We start from the raw sequence: 23752 nt of genomic DNA, 5'->3' as shown, positions 1-23752 counted from the left end.
TTACTAACTCCTTATCTGCTGCCTGACTTGACTCTTGTTCACCTATGGTCTCCTTAGTTTACTCCCCTAGGTGTCCAAGTTCCTTGTTGGTTCCTATGGTGGTACCAGAGGCAAACCACTAGTCAGAAACTATTACACACTCATCAGTTCCAGATCTGTTGACCATCTCTAATTCTTATACATTAAGAAGGGAATAATATCCAGTGACATCCTTCCACCTTTGTATTTGAATCTTCAGAGAGGTTGTATAGGTACATAAGGAAAAGACCCAACAACCTAGGACAATAATTTAACACCAATGATAATAACTATTATCGCGGCCACAGTAAGCACCAATAAAGATATATTTTGCTTCGCCGGAAGGCAGATAACAAATGATAAAAAATTCCATTCAGTTTTTTTTTTTTGTTAATAGAGGACTCTGTCTTTGGTTCTTGAGTGAAGAAGATGTATTTTTTGTAAGATGTGTGTGGTAGCTATTTGTGCTGTCTGAATAATAATGATTATTTGTGCAAAACCATGAAAGTTTACCTTTCTTCTGCGTAATACGTAAATGTCATGTCACTAATGCAGCCTGCATATATACAGAAGTAGTCTGATAAATAAAATTTACATTATCTACACGGTCAAGAAGAATAAGTTCTGCGGTGTCAGAAGAAGAAGCACATACCATGGAGTGTGTAGATCTCTACTACAAGGAAGTAAGTTCAGCTTAATATGGACGCAAAGGAGAGAAACTCTAAAAACTAAAATTTGGGCATTAATTGAAAATAATTGATTTCTATTAATATCTTTATTTATGTATCCTTTCTTATTATTGCTATTTATATGTATACATATATAAATTTGCACAACTGGTGACATGACATTGAAAAAGCCATGAAACCAGTTGTGTAAATTATTTAACATTTACAAAATTGTATGAAAATTTTTTGCATGTACTAATTATTTTTAAATTTTCATGTGCAACATCACGACTGGGAGCAAAATAACCAGAACCAAAAATTCTTATGGATAAAGTAACCAACTCAAAAGGGAATCAAAAGTGAAACTGGAATTTACAGAAATTTTTTGAAATACACTGTTTGTTTCATTGCAGCAAAGGTAGGACCACTACGCAACCGCTTGCTTAGCTATGCTTGGCAGTGTCTCCTGTGTAGTAATTAGACATTCCTTTCCTAAATGTACTGTAATGAATTTTTCAGAAACTTTATGTAATGATTAGCGAAAGAAAAGTTTGAAGTTTTTGTCTCATAACATTTCGTGCATCATAAAAGTAAGTAAATAACGCTTGACGACACCTAAATCGTAAGTTTAAATTCACAAAAATAATATAATTCAATTTTCTGTTTTCCAAAAATTTTAATTGTAATATTCAAACAAAATGGCACAAAAAGCAGTTTCCATTACTGTTGACAATGGTGAAAACGCAATGAGCCAAGATGGTGTACAACTGCAGGACAGAACATCTGAAGTACCAGCGCCATGTCTTCCACAATGAGTCGTATTAAATAGTTCAGAGATGAACATGACCGAAATAACAAGTGATAGTGAGCTTTCACAGAGCTCTAACATTGATGATACGTTGATGATGATAGATAAAACTACATCATGTATCTCCGCGAACAACATTCTGTTCGCACAGGAAAACATAGAAAGTGCAGATAACATGATTTTTGGTGACACTTTACCATCACACATCACACGAAATTCAAATGTCGATTTGCAGAGTACAGTTGTCAACAACCAAAGTACATTAAATAGCAGCCAAAATGGTGCACTTGCCGCGATACTTCAGAAACTGGATAGTATGAACACCAATCACACCAGTTTGTGTGGAGACATAAAAAATATAAACAGCAATTTGCGAACGTACATATATACAAAATTTGACAGTTTGTCACAAAACCTTACCATAGTCACACAAGACATAAAACAAGAGCAAAAACAAGTTTTAAGAGATTTTCAGGATACAGTCACACAGCAGATCAGTGATTTGACAAAAAAATTTCGTGAGGAGATGAACGTAAAATTTAAAGACATGGGAAAACAGCTAAAATAAGATGTACTTTCCAAAGTAAACAATGACATTACAGGTGTAAAACAGGAATTAAGACACTCTTAATGAGCAGAATGATACAGTAGAAAAGCAAATAAAAGCGATGAAAGACACACACACAAACCTGGAAGCTACACAAACACAATTAACTCCACAGTAAAGAACAACTCTACCGTAGTAAACAAACTGCAAAAGGATTACAAAAATATACCAATAGCTATTGATGAACTCACTTTTAAAAAAAGTAGCATCACTTGAAATCAAATCAGTCTGTGCCAAAAAGGAAAGAGACAAAATTAATGAAAATTTATCTGACGTAATTTCAGAAGCTGAAGCAGGTACTTTAGACAAAACCAGTACCGCAGCGGAAAAGGTAGTGACGGAATGTAAATTAATCAATGATGTAGTTGAAAGGATTATTCAACAAAAGGAAAATGACATCATCAACAAATTGAACACCAATTTGCAAGCTACAGAGCACAGGATACGCAACTACTTAGGTGAAACTGATACACAGACACCAGTTGTACACATAAACAAAGTACCAGCCACAGCAAACCAAAGTAATGCATGCACGCAGATCACTGCAAACCCTACAAACAATGCCAGCAGTAATGACAGAACGCAGAGTGTAAGTCTACATGGCATAACACCAGAACCAGTACCTACGAGAAGTGTAAATAATTATGACAGCTATGTAAACACAGTACAAAATGTAAACAGCTTGTCCACTACATTTGCTGATGAAGGTCTTTTAAGACACCGTCAATATCCAACATTCATGAGTGAAGGTAAGAAGATGAATCCTGTTGTGTTTATTAGTGCTTTTCGACATTGTTTCCTAGAAATTGGACGGAAGCACAAAAGATCAGGTTTGTTGTTGGGTATATGCAAGGCGATGTACTTTTGTGGGTGACCAAGGTAGCTGAGCATTGTACCACATATTTACAATTTGAACGGTCTTATCTCTTAACAAATACTGGTCAGAAGCTGTACAGGAGAGATTTAGGTGAGAGGTTTTTAACCCTGCCCCGTTTAATAGCAAATATGGTAGCTTGCGAAGATATTTTGAGAAGTATCTCAAAAAACACATTATTGGACAATTCTATTTCTCATATTTTAAAAATTTTTAAAAGTCATTTGGCATCACATATTCGTGAAAAATTAATTACTGCACCTGAGCACGACACAGAATATTTTCTATCAATTTCACATTCAATTGACCTTATAAACGAAGAGAAAGTAATAACAAATAGGGTGTCAGAAAGTCAAACACCACAACAATGTAACTTGAATGGTCAATACAGAAAGCCAGACTCGAATACACAGCAAAGCGGGTACGTGCAACCGCAAGGATACATTAACCGAGGTAATGGATACGGGACTGGAAATGATAGCAACAAGAGATTTAAACAAAACTTTCCGTATAACAGGAACAATTACCATCCACAAGCTAATCTAATTTCAATCCCTCCTCTCAAAATCGGTCGTAGTTGAGCCCCATACTATAAACCTTATAAGGGATGGGGGCAAACCAGATTTGCAAACATGTTTCGTGCGATTCGATGAACAAGGAGACATAAAAGACGATCTATACCAACACGAACTAAAATCGGCAAGAAATACACAAGAAGAACAAGTGCAAGCAGTAATCTGAGTGAACATTTTTGGTATAGACACATACGGTTAATACTTGATACAGGGTCCACGACTAATTTAATGTTTGAAGCATTTTTCACTGAATTAAAAAGATGGAATAAATTTCCTGTTCTGCCAGTGCAAAACTGCAAAGTACAAACCGCTACAGGCGTCAAAACCAAATTAGTAAAACATCAAGCTCTTATCACCATGAACATTGAACTATTCTCTGTGCAGTGTAATTTTTTAATAGTAGACAAACTTATAGTCAACTACTTGATATGTATGGACACATTTAGAACCTACAAAACTCAAATAAACATAGGTAATGGTATGTGTCATTTCCTTGTGAAGGACCAAAGAATTTCTATCAGTCTGATTACCACACCGAAGAGGAATGACAAATTAAACCCAGAACCCCATGTCACTGTACCAGTATTTATATCCCACCATGTATTTTGTGAACAAATGTGATAACGAACACGAGACCGACACTGAAGTTAACCAGGAATTAGTAGAACACAAATTGAATGAATCAAATATTCTAGATGCTACACAACGACAAGAGCTTTCTGACTTACTTTTTAAATATGCAAGTATTTTTAATAAGAATCCAGGAGTAATCAAAGATTATGAACATAAACTTAATGTCTATCCTCACAAAACATTTTGTGTTATGTCTTACCCTATACCGTGGGCAAAGAGTTAAGGAGGAAATCAATAGAATGTGAAAATGGAGAATCATACAGCCATCATTTTCTCCATATTGCAGCCCAATACCACCAATTAGCAAACCTGATGGATCAGTATGACTAGTTTTAGATGCTAGAGGCAGAAACAAAAGTCTAGTACCAGTAAGAACAAAACCAGATAATTTAGATGAAAAATTGCTAAAATTTCACAACACCAAACACCCCTGACCTTAAAAAATCTTACTGGCAAATAAAGTTACACGAGGAGAGTACAAAATACACAGCATTTATCTGCAATGACAGGAGTTATGAATTTCAAGTTCTACCCTTTGGCTTAAACATTAGCGCAGGCGTATTTATATCAGCCTTAGACAAGGTCTTAGGACCTGAATTGCTCAGTAAAGTTACCATTTATGTTGACAATATGTTAGTAGCCACATCAACTTTGGCAGGACAGTATTTCAGAGATTCACAAAGTACGTAGTAACAGCAAATCTAAAGAAATCTAACTTTGACAAAGAACAAGTGAAATTTTTAGGACATATCATATCAGAACAGGGTATATTACCAGACCCAAAGAAACTAGATGCCATACATAATTGCCCACCCCCAAGGAACAGAAAACAATTGAATGCATATCCAGGACTAACTTCCTTTTTCCGAAAATTTATACCACAGCAGCTTATGAATAGCGATGCCCTACTTAACCTGTTGAGAAAGAATAAGCCTTGGTTATGAGAAGAGAGATGCCAGGAGGACTTTACCAAAATTAAAAATGCATTAATATCAGCAAACATTTAGAGTCATCCTGACATGTCCAAAGACTTTTGTTTAAGCACGGACGCCTTGTCTCAAGGGCCGGGGGCATGTTTGTTCCAGATACAAGAAGAAGAAGGAAAAACCGTACCCAAAGTCATCAGCTCTGCCAGCAGAACTTTATCAGAGACGGAAAGACCATATTCTGTATCAGAACTAGAAAGTTTAGCAGTAATTTGGGCATTTAAGAAATTTGAGTATTTTTTAGGCTAAAAATACTGAAGTCTATTGTGATCACCAATCATTCTCTCTTCTCTTAACATGTAAACTATTACACCAAAGACTAGCGAGGTGGTGTTTGTACCTGCAGGAATTCAATTTTGAAATAATATACATAAAGGGCAGTCAGAATGTTATTGCAGATGCATTATCCAGATTACCGCAAGAACTAGACGAGTTCAGTGAACTGTCTGAACACGATTCAGAAATCTGTACATTATTGATGCAAAGTACTACACAAAAATCAGACTACAATAAATTTGTAAACAAATGGGAATAATACAACAACAAGACAACAGATGGAAAAGGGTAATACAAAATCTTAACCGGAATGCAAACCACAAGGTAAGTGAATGGTATCAGTTATGCAAAAGTGTTCTGTTCCACCGGAAGCACGAAAGTTCTAACCATTGGTGTGTATGCCTTCCAGAGGAATATATCGACACATTTATCAAACATACACATGAAGTATGGGGACACCACGGAGTAACAAAATGTACAGACAAGATTTCCAAACTTTGTTACTTTCCTAATTTACAACGATGTGTTTCAAAAATATTGAAAATGTGTGCTATTTGCCAAAGAACAAAACCATCGAATATGTCAAGGTTTACAGAACTACACCGCATACTAACCAAAGCTCCACTGGAAATGGTTTCTCTGGATACTGCAGGGCCATATCCTAGAGCAAAATGTGGTGTCAAATACATAATAGCTCTTTATGATATTTTCACAAAATACATCAAACTTTATGCTATCAAAACCACTACAGCCAGTAGCATCATAAGGAGAATTGAAGAGGATTATTTATGAAGAGTAGGGAAACCCGAAGTCATATTAACAGACAATGCAGCATATTTCGTAGGAAGAAAATGGAAACAATTCATGAGCACACAGGACATTAAACACATCTTGGTAAGTTTTTTCCACCCAGAAGCAAGTCCCGTGGAGAGGGTGTTTAAAGAATTCAATAGATTTATAAGGACTTACGCTCATAATAAACATTCACGAATGGATTGAATACGTGACTCCATTTACGCAAATAGTAAACAGTCTCCCCCACTCTTCCACCGGTTTCACTCCTAATGAACTTATGAATGGGAATCACCCGTACCAAAATTACCTACTAAAGAGTCAACTTTACAGGATAAAATCAAACAAGCAGTTATTACACTAGAGAATAGAGCAGAATACAGAAAGAGAATACACAACAAAAAGTTAAAACGAGTTACATATTTTTTCGAAGGGCAACGAGTCCTCTTGAGAATACATTCCAAAGCGACAAAGATCAGTAAGTTGAACAAAAAATCGCTATTACTATACTCAGGGCCCTATATTATTGCAAAAATACCTTAACCTGGAAATTATAGGTTGGCATATGAAAGAACAGGGAGAGACAAAGGTCTCCACCCTCACAAAGACTTAAAAGATTTTCACGAGTAGTGACACAATGTCACAGCAGTTTTCTTGTCATAAAATATATTTATAAGTAATGTCATAATTTTATAAGTAAGAAATTTTATTATGTGTATTTTTAAATGAAATGTGTATAAACTCAAGTAATTTTCTTGTTTTGTAAGCAAAGACAAACATTTGTTTGGGAGGAAGTGAAAAAACACAGCTTCGCACAAATCGAAATGCAAACTGGAGCAGTGTACAACACAGCTGTGCGCGCTTAGCAATGCATGTTTATGTCAGTACTAGGGAAGAAACATTGACCTCGCGCAAGCGCAACAGGCTAACTCGTGACACAACCAAATAGAAACGCAAAGCTGCACAAGTATTAAGCCCAATTTCAAAATAAATAATAACATGTAACAACTATATTTACAATCAGGGAACGAAGGAATATAATATTACATTTATATCAACATGCGAAGTTGCATCAATACTTAAATATATACATTGTAACTAGAATTAAAAGAAATCATTACAACGAAACATACAGGGGGGGGGGGGGGGGGGGGGGGGATGTGTTAGCTAACAAAAGGATAAGATACCGTATCTTAGAAGAAAGATTAAGGAAAGGCAAACCTACATTTCTAGCATTTGTAGACTTAGAGAAAGCTTTTGACTATGTTGACTGGAATACTCTCTTTCAAATTCTGAAGGTGGCAGGGGTAAAATACAGGGAGCGAAAGGCTATTTACAATTTGTACAGAAATCAGATGGCAGTTATAAGAGTCGAGAGGTGTGAAAGGGAAGCAGTGGTTGGGAAGGGAGTGACAAAGGGTTGTAGCCTCTCCCCGATGTTATTCAATTTTTATATTGAGCAAGCAGTAAAGGAAACAAAAGAAAAATTCGGAGTAGGTATTAAAATCCATGGAGAAGAAATAAAAACTTTGAGGTTCGCCGATGACATTGTAATTCTGTCAGAGACAGCAAAGGACTTGGAAGAGCAGTTGAACGGAATGGATAGTGTCTTGAAAGGAGGATATAAGATGAACATCAACAAAAGCAAAATGAGGATAATGGAATGTAGTCAAATTAAGTCGGGTGATGCTGAGGGAATTAGATTAGGAAATGAGACACTTAAAGTAGTAAAGGAGTTTGGGGAGCAAAATAACTGATGATGGTCGAAGTAGAGAGGATATAAAATGTAGACTTGCAATGGCAAGGAAAGCCTTTCTGACGAAGAAAAGTTTGTTAACATCAAGTATAGATTTAAATGTCAGGAAGTTGTTTCTGAAAGTATTTGTATGGAGTGCAGCCATGTATGGAAGTGAAACGTGGACTATAAATAGTTTAGACAAGAAGAGAATAGAAGCTTTCGAAATGTGGTGTTACAGAAGAATGCTGAAGATTAGATGGGTAGATCACATAACTAATGAGGAGGTATTGAACAGAATTGGGGAGAAGAGGAGCTTGTGGCACAACTTGACTAGAAGAAGAGATCGGTTGGTAGGACATGTTCTGAGGCATCAAGGGATCACCAATTTAGTATTGGAGGGCAGTGTGGCGAGTAAAAATTGTAGAGAGAGACCAAGAGATGAATACACTAAACAGATACAGAAGGCTGTAGGTTGCAGTAGGTACTGGGAGATGAAGAAGCTTGCACAGGATAGAGTAGCATGGAGAGCTGCATCAAACCAGTCTCAGGACTGAAGACCACCACAACAACAACAACCGTAGGAGATGTCAAAGTAACTTTCTTTGCAGGGTAAATGAATAAAAGGAATACAGTTCCGACCCGGTGTTTCTTCAGAATGTGGGCGATTTTCCCCGAGAGTGCGCCTGTGTATGGAATTCTGAAGGAACACCGGGTCGGAACTGTGTTTTGTCCTCCAAATAAAACTCGTGCACTGGTGGGGAGCGCCAAAGATGACCTCGGTTTGAGGAAGGCCGGCGTGTACCAGATTCCGTCTCAATGTGGCAAGTCGTATATTGGTCAGACGATGCGTACCGTCGAGGATCGATGGCGTGAACACCAGAGGCACACTCGACTGATATATCCGAGCAAGTCGGCGGTCGCTGAACATTGCTTGTCGGCAAATCACGCCATGGAGTATGACCGCACGAGGATTCTGGTACAGACGTCGAGATACTGGGACAGCGTTGTTAGAGAGGCCATCGAAATTCGCACCAATGACGACCTCATAAACCGTGACTGTGGCTATAATCTTAGCAAGGCTTGGGAACCAGCGATTGGGTTAATCAAGAGTAAATCGAGCAAACGTATAGTTGTGACGACCACGGTGGACAGAGCCATCACGTCGTCGCAATCTGTTCCACCGCGCGACCGTGGCGTGGTGCGCGAACGGCGGAGGGAGCGCGCCGCGGGCGGAGGGTATTTAAATTGGCCGCCGCTGCGAACCGAACCCAGTTCCCTCTGAGCAGCCATAGCGTACGGATCTCCGTGCCGGCACGTTCACAGGAGCTCAGTCCGTCAGTTCACCTGATGATGGCGACATGTTTGATCGCCGAAATATTGTGCCCGTTGGACACTATAGACCGGCAGCACACCCGTGGATATTTTGATTATCAAATACGCCGGGAGAAACTCAAGAATCACAATGGGTGGAATGTCAGCCTTAGATGTAAGCCATTACTGCAAATATATAGAAGAAGTCAGATAAATGAAATTTACATTACCTACACGGTCAAGAAGAATAAGTTTTGCGGGCGTCAGAAGAAGAAGCACCTAACATGGAGAGAGTAGAGCTCTACTAACTATGAGGAGGTAAGTTCAGCTTAATATGGACGCAAAAGGAGAGAAACTCTAAAAACTAAAATTTGGGTAGTAATTGAAAATAACTGATTTCCATTAATCTCTTTATCTATGTACCCTTTCTTATTATTGCTATAAATTTGCACAAGGTGATGTCCTGTACAGTTGATGAATAGAGTTCTCTAACGGGAAGACCTTGCCAACAGCAACCAACAACAGGAAACAAATTATGAAATGACACTGCTTCATGTTTCAGGCAAACAGTTGCCTGCTACTATTACGACCGCGAATATCACACTCTGGGTTTTCCACTGCTAGTACTAGTAATGTTAATATTTCAGGTGCAATGTAAACATTTCAATGGTGTTCATAGAAACAATCACTCATTTATTTCATTTTTCCCCTTACCTGTCGTTGCTGCATATGTGTTTTTGTATGTATTCTATTGCCAGTGGAAGTACATGTACAGCATCTTCTGCTGTTCCTCCCTTCAAATAGTTTGCCTGGAGAAGATATAGCACTCCGTGAAGAGCTGCGATGCGGGATGGTAGAAATGCACTTTTCAGTGCAGTTTCAACTAACTTCTTCACTCGCTCACAGACTTCAGCATCCTTGGAAAGAAGAGCATAAACACAAAAATTACATTTTAAGTTGGAATGAAGAGTACTATAAGTAACTGAATACTCCTATGTAAGGACGAAGATCACAGCAATGTACTAAATAAATAGCCCCACAAATATCCTTACTAAGTCAAGTACTATAACTACTAGTTTCAATGAACGACACAGTCACCTTATAACTTTTGATCTGGGGAATCATCTGGTCCATGACAACAGAAACATCACCTGAAAGTCACAGACGCTGGTAGGTGCAAATCACACACATCTTGTTTGATGCCATCCTACATGTGTTGAATAGGACTGAGATCAACTGGTATGCACAAAGAGGGGTTGGAGGAGTTAAGAGAAGGGGGATGAGGATGAACAACTGAGCACATGTCCATGGAATGCTTAACTGATATACTGTTGTTGTTGTTGTTGTGGTCTTCAGTCCTGAGACTGGTTTGATGCAGCTCTCCATGCTACTCTAGCCTGTGCAAGCTTTTTCATCTCCCAGTACCTACTGCAACCTACATCCTTCTGAATCTGCTTAGTGTATTCATCTCTTGGTCTCCCTCTACGATTTTTACCCTCCACACTGCCCTCCAATACTAAATTGGTGATCCCTTGATGCCTCAGAACATGTCCTACCAACCGATCCCTTCTTCTGGTCAAGTTGTGCCACAAACTTCTCTTCTCCCCAATCCTATTCAATACTTCCTCATTAGTTATGTGATCTATCCATCTAATCTTCAGCATTCTTCTGTAGCACCACATTTCGAAAGCTTCTATTCTCTTCTTGTCCAAACTATTTATCGTCCATGTTTCACTTCCATACATGGCTACACTCCATACGAATACTTTCAGAAATGACTTCCTGACACTTAAATCAATACTGGATGTTAACAAATTTCTCTTCTTCAGAAACGCCTTCCTTGCCATTGCCAGCCTACATTTTATATCCTCTCTACTTCGACCATCATCAGTTATTTTGCTCCCCAAATAGCAAAACTCCTTTACTACTTTAAGTGCCTCATTTCCTAATCTAATTCCCTCAGCATCACCCGATTTAATTAGACTACATTCCATTATCCTTGTTTTGCTTTTGTTGATGTTCATCTTATATCCTCCTTTCAAGACACTGTCCATTCCGTTCAACTGCTCTTCCAAGTCCTTTGCTGTCTCTGACAGAATTACAATGTAATCAGCGAACTTCAAAGTTTTTATTTCTTTTCCATGGATTTTAATACCTACTCCAAATTTTTCTTTTGTTTCCTTTACTGCCTGCTCAATATACAGATTGAACAACATCGGGGAGAGGCTACAACCCTGTCTTACTCCCTTCCCAACCACTGCTTCCCTTTCATGTCCCTCGACTCTTATAACTGCCATCTGGTTTCTGTACAAATTGTAAATAGCCTTTCGCTCCCTGTATTTTACACCTGCCACCTTTAGAATTTGAAAGAGAGTATTCCAGTCAACATTGCCAAAAGCTTTCTCTAAGTCTACAAATGCTAGAAACGTAGGTTTGCCTTTCCTTAATCTTTCTTCTAAGATAAGTCGTAAGGTCAGTATTGCCTCACGTGTTCCAGTGTTTCTACTGGAATCCAAACTGATCTTCCCCGAGGTTGGCTTCTACTAGTTTTTCCATTTGTCTGTAAAGAATTCGTGTTAGTATTTTGCAGCTGTGACTTATTAAGCTGATAGTTCGGCAATTTTCACATCTGTCAACACCTGCTTTCTTTGGGATTGGAATTATTATATTCTTCTTGAAGTCTGAGGGCATTTCGCCTAACTCATACATCTTGCTCACCAGATGGTAGAGTTTTGTCAGGACTGGCTCTCCCACGGCCGTCATTAGTTCCAATGGAATACTGCCTACTCCGGGGGCCTTGTTTCGACTCAGGTCTTTCAGTGCTCTGTCAAACTCTTCACGCAGTATCGTATCTCCCATTTCATCTTCATCTACATCCTCTTCCATTTCCATAATATTGTCCTCAAGTACATCGCCCTTGTATAGACCCTCTATATACTCCTTACACCTTTCTGCTTTCCCTTCTTTGCTTAGAACTGGGTTTCCATCTGAGCTCTTGATATTCATACAAGTCGTTCTCTTATCTCCAAAGGTCTCTTTAATTTTCCTGTAGGCAGTATCTATCTTACCCCTAGTGAGATAGGCCTCTACATCCTTACATTTGTCCTCTAGCCATCCCTGCTTAGCCATTTTGCACTTGCTGTCGATCTCATTTTTGAGACGTTTGTATTCCTTTTTGCCTGTTTCACTTACTGCATTTTTATATTTTCTCCTTTCATCAATTAAATTCAATATTTCTTCTGTTACCCAAGGATTTCTACTAGCCCTCATCTTTTTACCTACTTGATCCTCTGCTGCCTTCACTACTTCATCCCTCAAAGCTACCCATTCTTCTTCTAAAGTATTTATTTCCCCCATTCCTGTCAATTGCTCCCTTATGCTCTCCCTGAATCTCTGTACAACCTCTGGTTCTTTTAGTTTATCCAGGTCCCATCTCCTTAAATTCCCACCTTTTTGCAGTTTCTTCAGTTTTAATCTACAGGTCATAACCAATAGATTGTGGTCAGAGTCCACATCTGCCCCTGGAAATGTCTTACAATTTAAAACCTGGTTCCTAAATCTCTGTCTTACCATTATATAATCTATCTGATACCTTTTAGTATCTCCAGGGTTCTTCCATGTATACAACCTTCTTTCATGATTCTTAAACCAAGTGTTAGTTATGATTATGTTGTGCTCTGTGCAAAATTCTACAAGGCGGCTTCCTCTTTCATTTCTGTCCCCCAATCCATATTCACCTACTATGTTTCCTTCTCTCCCTTTTCCTACACTCGAATTCCAGTCACCCATGGCTATTAAATTTTCGTCTCCCTTCACAATCTGAATAATTTCTTTTATTTCATCATACATTTCTTCAATTTCTTCGTCATCTGCAGAGCTAGTTGGCATATAAACTTGTACTACTGTAGTAGGTGTGGGCTTCGTGTCTATCTTGGCCACAATAATGCGTTCACTATGCTGTTTGTAGTAGCTTACCCGCATTCCTATTTTCCTATTCATTATTAAACCTACTCCTGCATTACCCCTATTTGATTTTGTGTTTATAACCCTGTAGTCACCTGACCAGAAGTCTTGTTCCTCCTGCCACCGAACTTCACTAATTCCCACTATATCTAACTTCAATCTATCCATTTCCCTTTTCAAATTTTCTAACCTACCTGCCCGATTAAGGGATCTGACATTCCACGCTCCGATCCGTAGAACGCCAGTTTTCTTTCTCCTGATAACGACATCCTCTTGAGTAGTCCCCGCCCAGAGATCCGAATGGGGGACTATTTTACCTCCGGAATATTTTACCCAAGAGGACGCCATCATCATGTAATCATACAGTAAAGCTGCATGCCCTCGGGAAAAATTACGGCTGTAGTTTCCCCTTGCTTTCAGCCGTTCGCAGTACCAGCACAGCAAGGCCGTTTTGGTTATTGTTACAAGGCCAGATCAGTCAATCATCCAGACTGTTGCCCTTGCAACTACTGAAAAGGCTGCTGCCCCTCTTCAGGAACCACACGTTTGTCTGGCCTCTCAACAGATACCCCTCCGTTGTGGTTGCACCTACGGTACGGCTATCTGTATCGCCGAGGCACGCAAGCCTCCCCACCAACGGCAAGGTCCATGGTTCATGGGGGGAGGACTGATATACTATCTTATCAAAGGCAGCCAAATTCTGCAAGTGAACAAACATATGTACATGAGGGACAACAGGTTATTGTACCATTTGCTAGATTAACAATGGCATATGAACCAGGGGCTTCTTTACACTTGCATTAGTGATGCACAGACCAATTTGGTTTTTCGGTTTTTGATGTAATTGGACACTCCCATCAGCATTTACCAGTATGTGTGGTATCTCAGCAGTCCAGGCAATCTTCATACACACTTCTAATACTCCACTGGGCAATGACTTTTTTACTCTATATTGAGGTTGTAATTCGGGATGGTACGGCTACTCACCATCCGATGCTGTCCAATATTGAACTGGCAAGTAATTTGCTGTGCTGTGGCTCATCTAGCTGCCATTAAAAAATTGATATTCAGTGACAACCACTGTCTTCATCATGAGATTGTCCACTGCAGTTTGCACTGGGGGCAGCAACGCTTTTCACATATCATTGAACTCATAGTAATTTGTGTCTTTCTGACTACCGTGAATTTAAATATTCTCCTCTGCACTATAAGTCTTTTCATTTGTCTGTAGAAACCTAGTACCATTTTTTTTAAAAAAAAGATTTTATCATAGTTTGTGATCTTGCCCAACTTTTTTGGGCATTCCTGTATGACACTCTTCAGAATTTCTCGTCCTTTTCTCCACACTTTCCAACAGGAAACTCCTTGGACAGTAGTATGGATCTCGTCAGATACAAACTATATAGATGTAGATACAGACCATATAGCATTATCAGTCTTAACAGTGGCTGAGTCTGGCAATGACAGATCAGTTCTTGTTACAGATATTCTGCTATAGCTGGAAGACTGTCACCATTCTTCTTACCATTTTCTCTAGTGTTATTTCTGATACTTTTTTGATTTTATCAATTCTACTAGGTACTTAAATTACTGTGCTCTGTTGTTCCTTGCCCGACATCGATGGTTTATGTAGGGTCTGGTTTCTTTCTGCTTTTCCATATGATATCCTAATTCTTTTTCTTTTCAGCTCTCTCATAAACTGTTTCTATATGTCCTCTGGGTGTTTCCACACGTGATCTTCCAGTATCACCATACCATCAGCTAATGTTATTTTTGTCCTTTTCTTAAAAATTCTGCTAATGTAATCACTTTTTCATTTCTAGTTCGATCAATCCTCTCCTTCAATCAATCCTCTCTTCTACTCTCCCGCTAATTTCTTAAGGCTGGTATTCAACAGATATGCTATCTCCTTGACATCTGTTTTATTTTAAAATGGTTGCAGTGATTTTGTATTTGACTTCGCATGTGACATTATATCAGTAATTTTTTATTTAGCTAAACAACTAGTTTTATCATTGATACTGAATTTCTGTAATACACATCAACTCATAATTTTTATTGGTATCAATTAAAAGAATCACCGTTTTTTTAATGTAATTGCATGCAGTCTACTATTGACATTAAGTTACATACAGTTACAAGCAGCTGCAATGAATTCTCAAGTCTCTCACAGCTGTGTCCTAAACCAACAAAATCAGGTACAATAATTCAGTAATTAACACATTGCCCGCTATACTGTTTTACAAGGAATATTCCACTAGGGAGCAATGCAAATTTTTGCACAAAATCCTTAACACAGCTCAAAACAAAAGCTTTTACGTTAGTTTCACATTATGTTCTTTATTTATAAATATTATTTTATATATATTGTTTCTGCTGCAGGCCACGTTAGTCAAACATATATGATAAATTCTAGCAGTCAGTGAAGTTAGTTGCAATTGTTGTGCACTGATTGTTGCAGTGACATGACAGATACACGTTTGTGTGTGTACAGTGAAAGCCAAATGCAAAAATTTTGTGGGAGATAATGTGTGAAAAATTTGGAACAAAATAATTGGGCTGATGATCTGGATGATCCAAGTTTTGAAGAGCCTGCGGATGATACTAGCTTAGAAGTGTGTGATGACACAGTCAACTATTGGCGACATTTTTGTTGTTGTTGTTGTTGTGGTCTTCAGTCCAGAGACTGGTTTGATGCAGCTCTCCATGCTGCTATATCCTGTGCCAGCTTCTTCATCTCCCAGTACCTACTGCAACATACATCCTTCTGAATCTGTTTAGTGTATTCATCTTTTGGTCTCCCTCCACAATTTTTACCCTCTGCACTGCTCTCCAATACTAAATTGGTGATCCCTTGATGCCTCAGAATATGTCCTACCAACTGATCCCTTATTCTAGTCAAGTTGTGCCACAAGCTCCTCTTCTCTCCAATTCTATTCAATACCTCTTCATTAGTTAAATGATCTACCCATCTAATCTTCAGCATTCTTCTGTAGCACCACATTTCGAAAGCTTCTATTCTCTTCTTGTCCAAACTAGTTATTGTCCATGTTTCACTTCCATATGTGGCTCCGCTCCATACAAGTACTTTCAGAAACGACTTCCTGACACCTAAATCTATACTCGTTCTCTTCTTCAGAAATGCTTTCTTGCCATTGGCAGTCAATATCTTATATCCTCTCTACTTCAATCATCATCAGTTATTTTGCTCCCCAAATAGCAAAACTCCTTACTACTTTAAGTGTCTCATTTCCTAATCTAATTCCCTCAGCATCACCCGACTTAATTCGACTACATTCCATTATCCTCGTTTTGTTTTTGTTGATGTTCATCTAATATCCTCCTTTCAAGACACTGTCCATTCCGTTCAGCAGGTCTTCCAGGTCCTTTGCTGTCTCTGACAGAATTACAATGTCATCGGCGAACCTCAAAGTTTTAATGGATTTTAATTCCTACTCCAAATTTTTCTTTTGTTACCTTTACTGCTTGCTCAATATACAGATTGAATAACATTGGGGATAGGCTAAAACCCTGTCTCACTCCCTTCACAACCACTACTTCCCTTTCATGCCCCTCAACCCTTATAACTGCCACCTGGTTTCTGTAAAAATTGCAAATAGCCTTTCACTCCCTGTACTTTATCCCTGCCACCTTCAGAATTTGAAAGAGAGTATCCCAGTCAACATAGTCAAAAGCTTTCTCTAAGTCTACAAATGCTAGAAACGTAGGTTTGCCTTTACTTAATCTATTTTCTAAGATAAAGTCGTAGGGTCAGTATAGCCTCACGTCTTCCAACATTTCTACGGAATCCAAACTGATCTTCCCCATGGTCGGCTTCTACCAGTTTTTCCATTCATCTGTACAGAATTCGTGTTAGTATTTTGCAGCCGTGGCTTATTACACTGATAGTCGGTAATTTTCACATCCGTCAACCCCTGCTTTCTTTGGCATTGGAATTATTATATTCTTTTTGAAGTCTGAGGGCATTTCGCCTAACTCATACATCTTGCTCACCAGATGGTAGAGTTTTGTCAGGGTTGGGTCTCCAAAGGCTATCAGTAGTTTTAATGGAATGCTGTCTACTCCCGGGGTCTTGTTTTGACTTAGATCTTTCAGTGCTCTGTCAAACTCTTCACGCAGTATCATATCTCCCATTTTATCTTTATCTACATCTTCTTCCATTTCCATAATATTGTCCTCACGAACATCACCCTTGTATAGACCCTCTATATATTCATTCCACCTTTCTGCTTTCCCTTCTTTGCTTAGAACTTGGTTTCCATCTGAGCTTTTGATATTCATGCAAGTGGTTCTCCCTTTCTCCCAAGATCTCTCTAATTTTCCTGTAGGCAGTATCTACCTTACCCCTAGTAATATACGCCTCTACATCCTTACATTTGTCCTCTGGCCATCCCTGCTTAGCTATTTTGCACTCCTGTCGATCTCATTTGTGAGACGTTTGTATTCCTTTTTGCTTGCTTCATTTACTGCATTTTTTTATTTTCTCCTTTCATCAATTAAATTCAGTATCTCTTCTGTTACCCGAGGATTCCTATTAGCCCTCGTCTTTTTACCTACTTGATCCTCTGCTGCCTTCACTATTTCACCTCTCAAAGCTACCCATTCTTCTCCTACTGTATTTCTTTCCCCCATTCTTGTCAATTGTTCCCTTATGCTCTCCCTGAAACTCTGTACAACCTCTGGTTCTGTCAGTTTATCCAGGTCCCATCTTCTCATATTCCCACTTTTTTGCAGTTTCTTTAGTTTTAATCTACAGTTCATAACCAATATATTGTTGTCAGAGTCCACATTGGCCCCTGGAAATGTCTTACAATTTAAAACTTGGTTCCTAAATCTCTGTCTGACCATTATATAATCTATTTGAAACCTGTCAGTATCTCAAGGCTTCTTCCATGTATACAACCTTCTTGGCGACATTTATTCAGGTATTATTCTTGAAGAAGACAGAAAGTGAAGGAAAATTACAAAATAACAGAAGACTTTACGGAGCTGCGGGAAGTGATTTTCCCAAATGTAGAAACTATGAGGTTTGCCATAAAGGATATTATTTCAAAGGCAAAAATAAATATCAGACAGACATATGTAATGATATAACTCCTTGACAAAAATGGTACTGGCATTAAAAAATGACTTTAGGTGTGAAGCTTCTTTCAGCCAAACATTCTCCTCATACTTACAAAGTGACATACACGATACAAGGCATATTTTTAAAGTAATTACCATTTTGAAACATGGCCATTGGAGCTTTGCAGTTGGCATACTGTACACGCTCATAAACTATTTCAACTGTTGGCTACCCACAAATGTCATTGCTGTAGCTTTAGATTGCACAAAAATTTATGACTCAGTTGATTGAAAATGCATTGTTATTCATTCCTTACATTCAAGTCATTAAAGCTGGTGAATTTCATTGGATGATTAGTAAATGTATGGAGAAACATCATCAGCACTGAAATGGTTAGAAAATGGTGTAGAGCATTTGGAGATGGTTACCATATGGCATTACTGATAAACTGTTGCACCAAGTACACAAAAAAAATCCAAATAAGAAAACGCTACATGATTTCATCATTCTCACATGATTTTTCTTGCATTTCAAGAAGTGTTCTGTATGAAAATGTTACAGAACACTTAGTCATGAATTACAGTGGAGCAGTACAACAGAGTAGAGTGGAAATGCACCTCGGGCTGCTGACGCAACGCTGCTTCACACCCAGGTATAATGTATAATGGGGGCAGGAAGCAGTGCGGCAGTCAGCAGGCCCGCTTCACTGTATTGGCTGAAAACACACAAACTGTCTGATCCGCAATCTTTCTCGTACGATTTTAAAGAAACTACTCAGTAAAAAATTTTTATCCTTGTCCATCTCATAGCTTTACTTGTCAGCTTGATGTTGAACTGCTTATATTTTCATTAATGGCCATGGTTATTGTGATACTTCAAAATTAAGTAACCTACTGCAAGAATTTTGAAAAGTTTGCATTGAAAAATAGAAGTCACCATGAATTTGCATTTAGTGCATGTTAGACCACATGTTTCTGCATATGAAATATAGCTAACATACTGAGTTATTCTTCAAACTTATAAGGATATCACTATCTGCCATCAGTCTCAAGAAAATGGATTGTGTGTAAAGTGCTTCATACCGAACTCGCGTGCTAACAAAAAACCCAGAATGAACTATTTGTAACATTTCTAGTATCTCATAAATGGTTTAAGATACTGAAACAAGGTTCTGCCAAATGATATTTTGCCATATCATTAATAGGTAAAACTCCCATATCTAACTGATATTCAACCAACTACACATTTTTTCAAATGAAATAATGTCATATTTAAGTGTCGTCAATAGCTGATGAAACTAGATTTGTTACAGATTCTTAGAAACCAGAAGACATAGCTCTAATATTTACCCTCCGGCCACTCCACAGGCAAGCGCATTTTTCTAAGTATTGTGAATGATTTATATAACACACAGAACTTTCCAGTTGCATTCGGTGGTGTTGACACAAGACAAACTTGTCTAAAATGTTCAGAAAATTCTGATTCAATGTTTTATAGTTACAAAAATTTTCAATCAGTCGTACTCCAAGCAGTTGCAGATCCTCACGGAAATTCATTATAATCGATGATGGGGGAAGTGGGAAAGTGGTAGATTTTATTCTTCTAGTGTATTTCGCTTGAGGCAAGAAGGGGAGCTTAATATACAGCCAGACTGACCACTACCAAAGACATCAGTTATGTTGCTTTTTGTATTCATTGGAGATGAGGCATACCCATAGTTGAGGCATTTTATCAAATCTTTTAGTTGATGGGTTTTAGATTCACGGAATGAATATTTCATCGAACACTTTTTCAGACCATGACGATCAACAGAATCTGCTTTTGGAATAATGAGCACTAATAGGAGCACATTTTGGAAGCCAATAGAAACTTCACCTCAATTTGCTGACAATACTGTGAAATGTGCATGTTCTCCACAACATTGTCACTGATCTACAAGGATCCATGGGTGTCAATGAGCAAATACAATAGATATAGAGCATTTTATACAAAGCACTTATCAGACAAGAAGAAACTTTAACAGACCTTCAAATGAAGTTGTCAAAACGAGACGTTATTGAAAATTTCTCTCACACAATAAAACACAATTTTCATGTGTTTCTCAGTTATGCTACTTCAGCTTTATTATTGCCTCTTGTTTTAAGACAATGAAATAAACAAGAGATTAACAAAATGTATTTTGACTTATCATCTGTAATTCTGCTGCCACCTCATCACATAACTTGTCCAAAATGAATCAGACATGATGATAGTTGTTTCACTGCTATCATAAATGATGCTGAGTAAAAATGGCTGCTATCAAAACTTCCGCTGAGACCATTTTCTCAACAGTACAACAAATGAAACACACTCACCAACAGTACTGGCTCTGCTATCCACAGCAACAGCAAAATAATTTTGGCATTGTCCGAATGCAGCTGGGGTCATTCGAATGCTCTGGTTGCCTCTCTATGAAACAAACATGTTTGATTCGCTCAGTGCAGCTCTGTGCCACTCTACTACATACCGGTCCACTTCAGTACTAGTATAATCACACACACTGTTTCGCCAGCACTGCTCTGCTCTCCATGCTGCTCTGGCCGTGCCACAAAGCTCCACTATGACCATTGCCTTACAGTGTGTGCCTGCTGGGTTCCAAAAATGCTGACCGGTTTACAAATCAGTAATCATTTAGTCAGTGCTGCAACTTTCCTCCAGAGATACTGTGTCAAAGGGAATAAGTTTTTAGGCCAGATCGTCACTGGTGAAACATGGAGTTGATTCATTACACCACCAAAATCAAAACAACAGTCTTTGGAATGGAGGCTTTCAAAATAGCACAAGAAATTGAAAATTCAGCAAACAACTTCAGCCCAAACAATTATGTTCACTCTGTTTTGAGGCAGGCAGAATGTTTTTCCAGTCAATTTTTTACCTTGTGAGTTCTTTAAGAGACTATGTCATGCAATCACCTTGTGAGTTCTTTAAGAAACTATGCCATGCAATCCAAAACACTGAGTGTGAGATGCTCAGCACGTTGCATGTCAGTGCCCATCCATATCTGGCTTACTGCACCAAAATCTCATTGTGTCATATAGTGGGGAACAATTTGATCACCCCTCCATACAGCCCTGATCTAGTGTTCTTGGACTTCAAGAAGTATCTTGCTGGTCACACTACAAGGAAGATAACAAAATCAAAAGATCAATACAGGACTGGCTACAAAATCAGGTGGTAGATTTCTATGAGCGTGGATTTCAGAAGCTGTTCATACTATACAGAAATTTCCTTGTCATAAGTGGAAATTATGTTCTGAAGTAAATTAATTTCCAGGCTTTCATATAACAATAAATTTGTAATACTATTTATGTTTCTTATTTTATTTTAACACAGTATTTACTTTCAAAAAAACACCTTGTAAATAATGAACTTTCAATAAATCAGGAAGAAACATACTGAGAAACCAGAAATTGTCTTGGTTTGTAATAAAGAAAAAGACTGTAACTACACTGAGTGAATAAATAACCACCACATCCACTGTTTCAACGAAGAAAATTAAAAAGAAAGAAAAGACCCTGAAGAATGTGCACCATAATACTACGTATCAATAAAGCAAACTGGAGGAAGAGATGTCGACAGGAAGATAACAAGAAGGGTTTACAAATTTTGTCCAGATTGTCCTCATTAACCATTCATGTAGTTGGAGTGCTTTGAGAACTGTCACAGGGAATGAATACGTGTGATATCATTAAATGTATGCATTTTTTAAAGGAAAAAAATTTTCTTCCATTACCTATTTACTGAGAGAAAACAAACTGAAAATCGTTGTCACTTGCAAAAGCTGCAGCATCACATATGTCCTGAATGGCAGAAGGTGGTGTCACTGTGCAAACTCTCACTCCAGTGACAAGTAATGGGAGTTTGCTCGGGAATATTTTCTGAATATTTTGGTATAAGGAACACACAATCTCTGGGAGCTTATTATAGTGTTTTGATACAGTTGTGATATATTGCTTTATTACCCCTGTTACCCTTGTTTTTGTGAAAAATCCTTCACAACTGTGGAAAAGTTGAAATATGCTATTAGTTTAGGAAAGCATCTGGTTTCTCATAGGTGACAAACCAAAGGTGCAAAAGCACTGCCACACAGCTGTCACTCTGCTCTCCTCCGCATAGCATCATTGTGTCACTCTTCCATTGCATTCAATGAACCCATACATGACGAACACATAGGCCAACTCTTGATCAGTAAACCTATCCATACTACTTGGTACAACTGTTAATGTACAAATAACACTGCAGCCCTCTTAGATTGTTTGCAGATGGTGCTGTCATTTACCATCACATAAAGTCATCACATTATCAAAATGAATTGCAAAACAATTATATATAAAAACAAAGATGAGGTGACTTACCGAACAAAAGCGCTGGCAGGTCGATAGACACACAAACAAACACAAACATACACACAAAATTCAAGCTTTCGCAACAAACTGTTGCCTCATCAGGAAAGAGGGAAGGAAAGGGGAAGACGAAAGGAAGTGGGTTTTAAGGGAGAGGGTAAGGAGTCATTCCAATCCCGGGAGCGGAAAGACTTACCTTAGGGGGAAAAAAGGACAGGTATACACTCACACACACGCACATATCCATCCACACATACAGACACAAGCAGACATATTTAAAGACAAAGAGTTTGGGCAGAGATGTCAGTCGAGGCAGAAGTGTAGAGGCAAAGAAGTTGTTGAAAGACAGGTGAGGTATGAGTGGCGGCAACTTGAAATTAGCGGAGATTGAGGCCTGGCGGATGACGAGAAGAGAGGATATACTGAAGGGCTAGTTCCCATCTCCGGAGTTCGGATAGGTTGGTGTAGGTGGGAAGTATTCAGATAACCTGGACGGTGTAACACTGTGCCAAGATGTGCTGGCTGTGCACCAAGGCATGTTTAGCCACAGGGTGATCCTCATTACCAACAAACACTGTCTGCCTGTGTCCATTCATGCGAATGGACAGTTTGTTGCTGGTCATTCCCACATAGAATGCATCACAGTGTAGGCAGGTCAGTTGGTAAATCACGTGGGTGCTTTCACACGTGGCTCTGCCTCTGATCGTGTACACCTTCCGGGTTACAGGACTGGAGTAGGTGGTGGTGGGAGGGTGCATGGGACAGGTTTTGCATCGGGGGCGGTTACAAGGATAGGAGCCAGAGGGTAGGGAAGGTGGTTTGGGGATTTCATAGGGATGAACTAACAGGTTACGAAGGTTAGGTGGACGGCGGAAAGACACTGTTGGCGGAGTGGGGAGGATTTCATGAAGGATGGATCTCATTTCAGGGCAGGATTTGAGGAAGTCGTATCCCTGCTGGAGAGCCACATTCAGAGTCTGGTCCAGTCCCGGAAAGTATCCTGTCACAAGTGGGGCACTTTTGTGGTTCTTCTGT

The 23752-nt window shown here is 38.7% G+C and overlaps 1 protein-coding gene across 1 annotated transcript in view; it reads right to left on the bottom strand.

Moving 5' to 3' along the window:
- The window catches only part of LOC126473149 (huntingtin), a 516516-nt gene that overhangs the window by 51644 nt on the left and 441120 nt on the right, over positions 1-23752 (bottom strand). The window contains exon 46 of the mRNA XM_050100007.1: positions 10001-10203. Within this exon, the coding sequence (XP_049955964.1) occupies positions 10001-10203 (203 nt within the window). The remainder of the gene's footprint in view (positions 1-10000; positions 10204-23752) is intronic.

The sequence above is a fragment of the Schistocerca serialis genome, chromosome 4 (assembly GCF_023864345.2).
Source record: "Schistocerca serialis cubense isolate TAMUIC-IGC-003099 chromosome 4, iqSchSeri2.2, whole genome shotgun sequence".
NCBI classification, from domain to species: domain Eukaryota; kingdom Metazoa; phylum Arthropoda; class Insecta; order Orthoptera; family Acrididae; genus Schistocerca; species Schistocerca serialis.
Note: the sequence above shows the minus strand (reverse complement) of the source record. Positions and strands in the feature narration are given on the sequence as shown.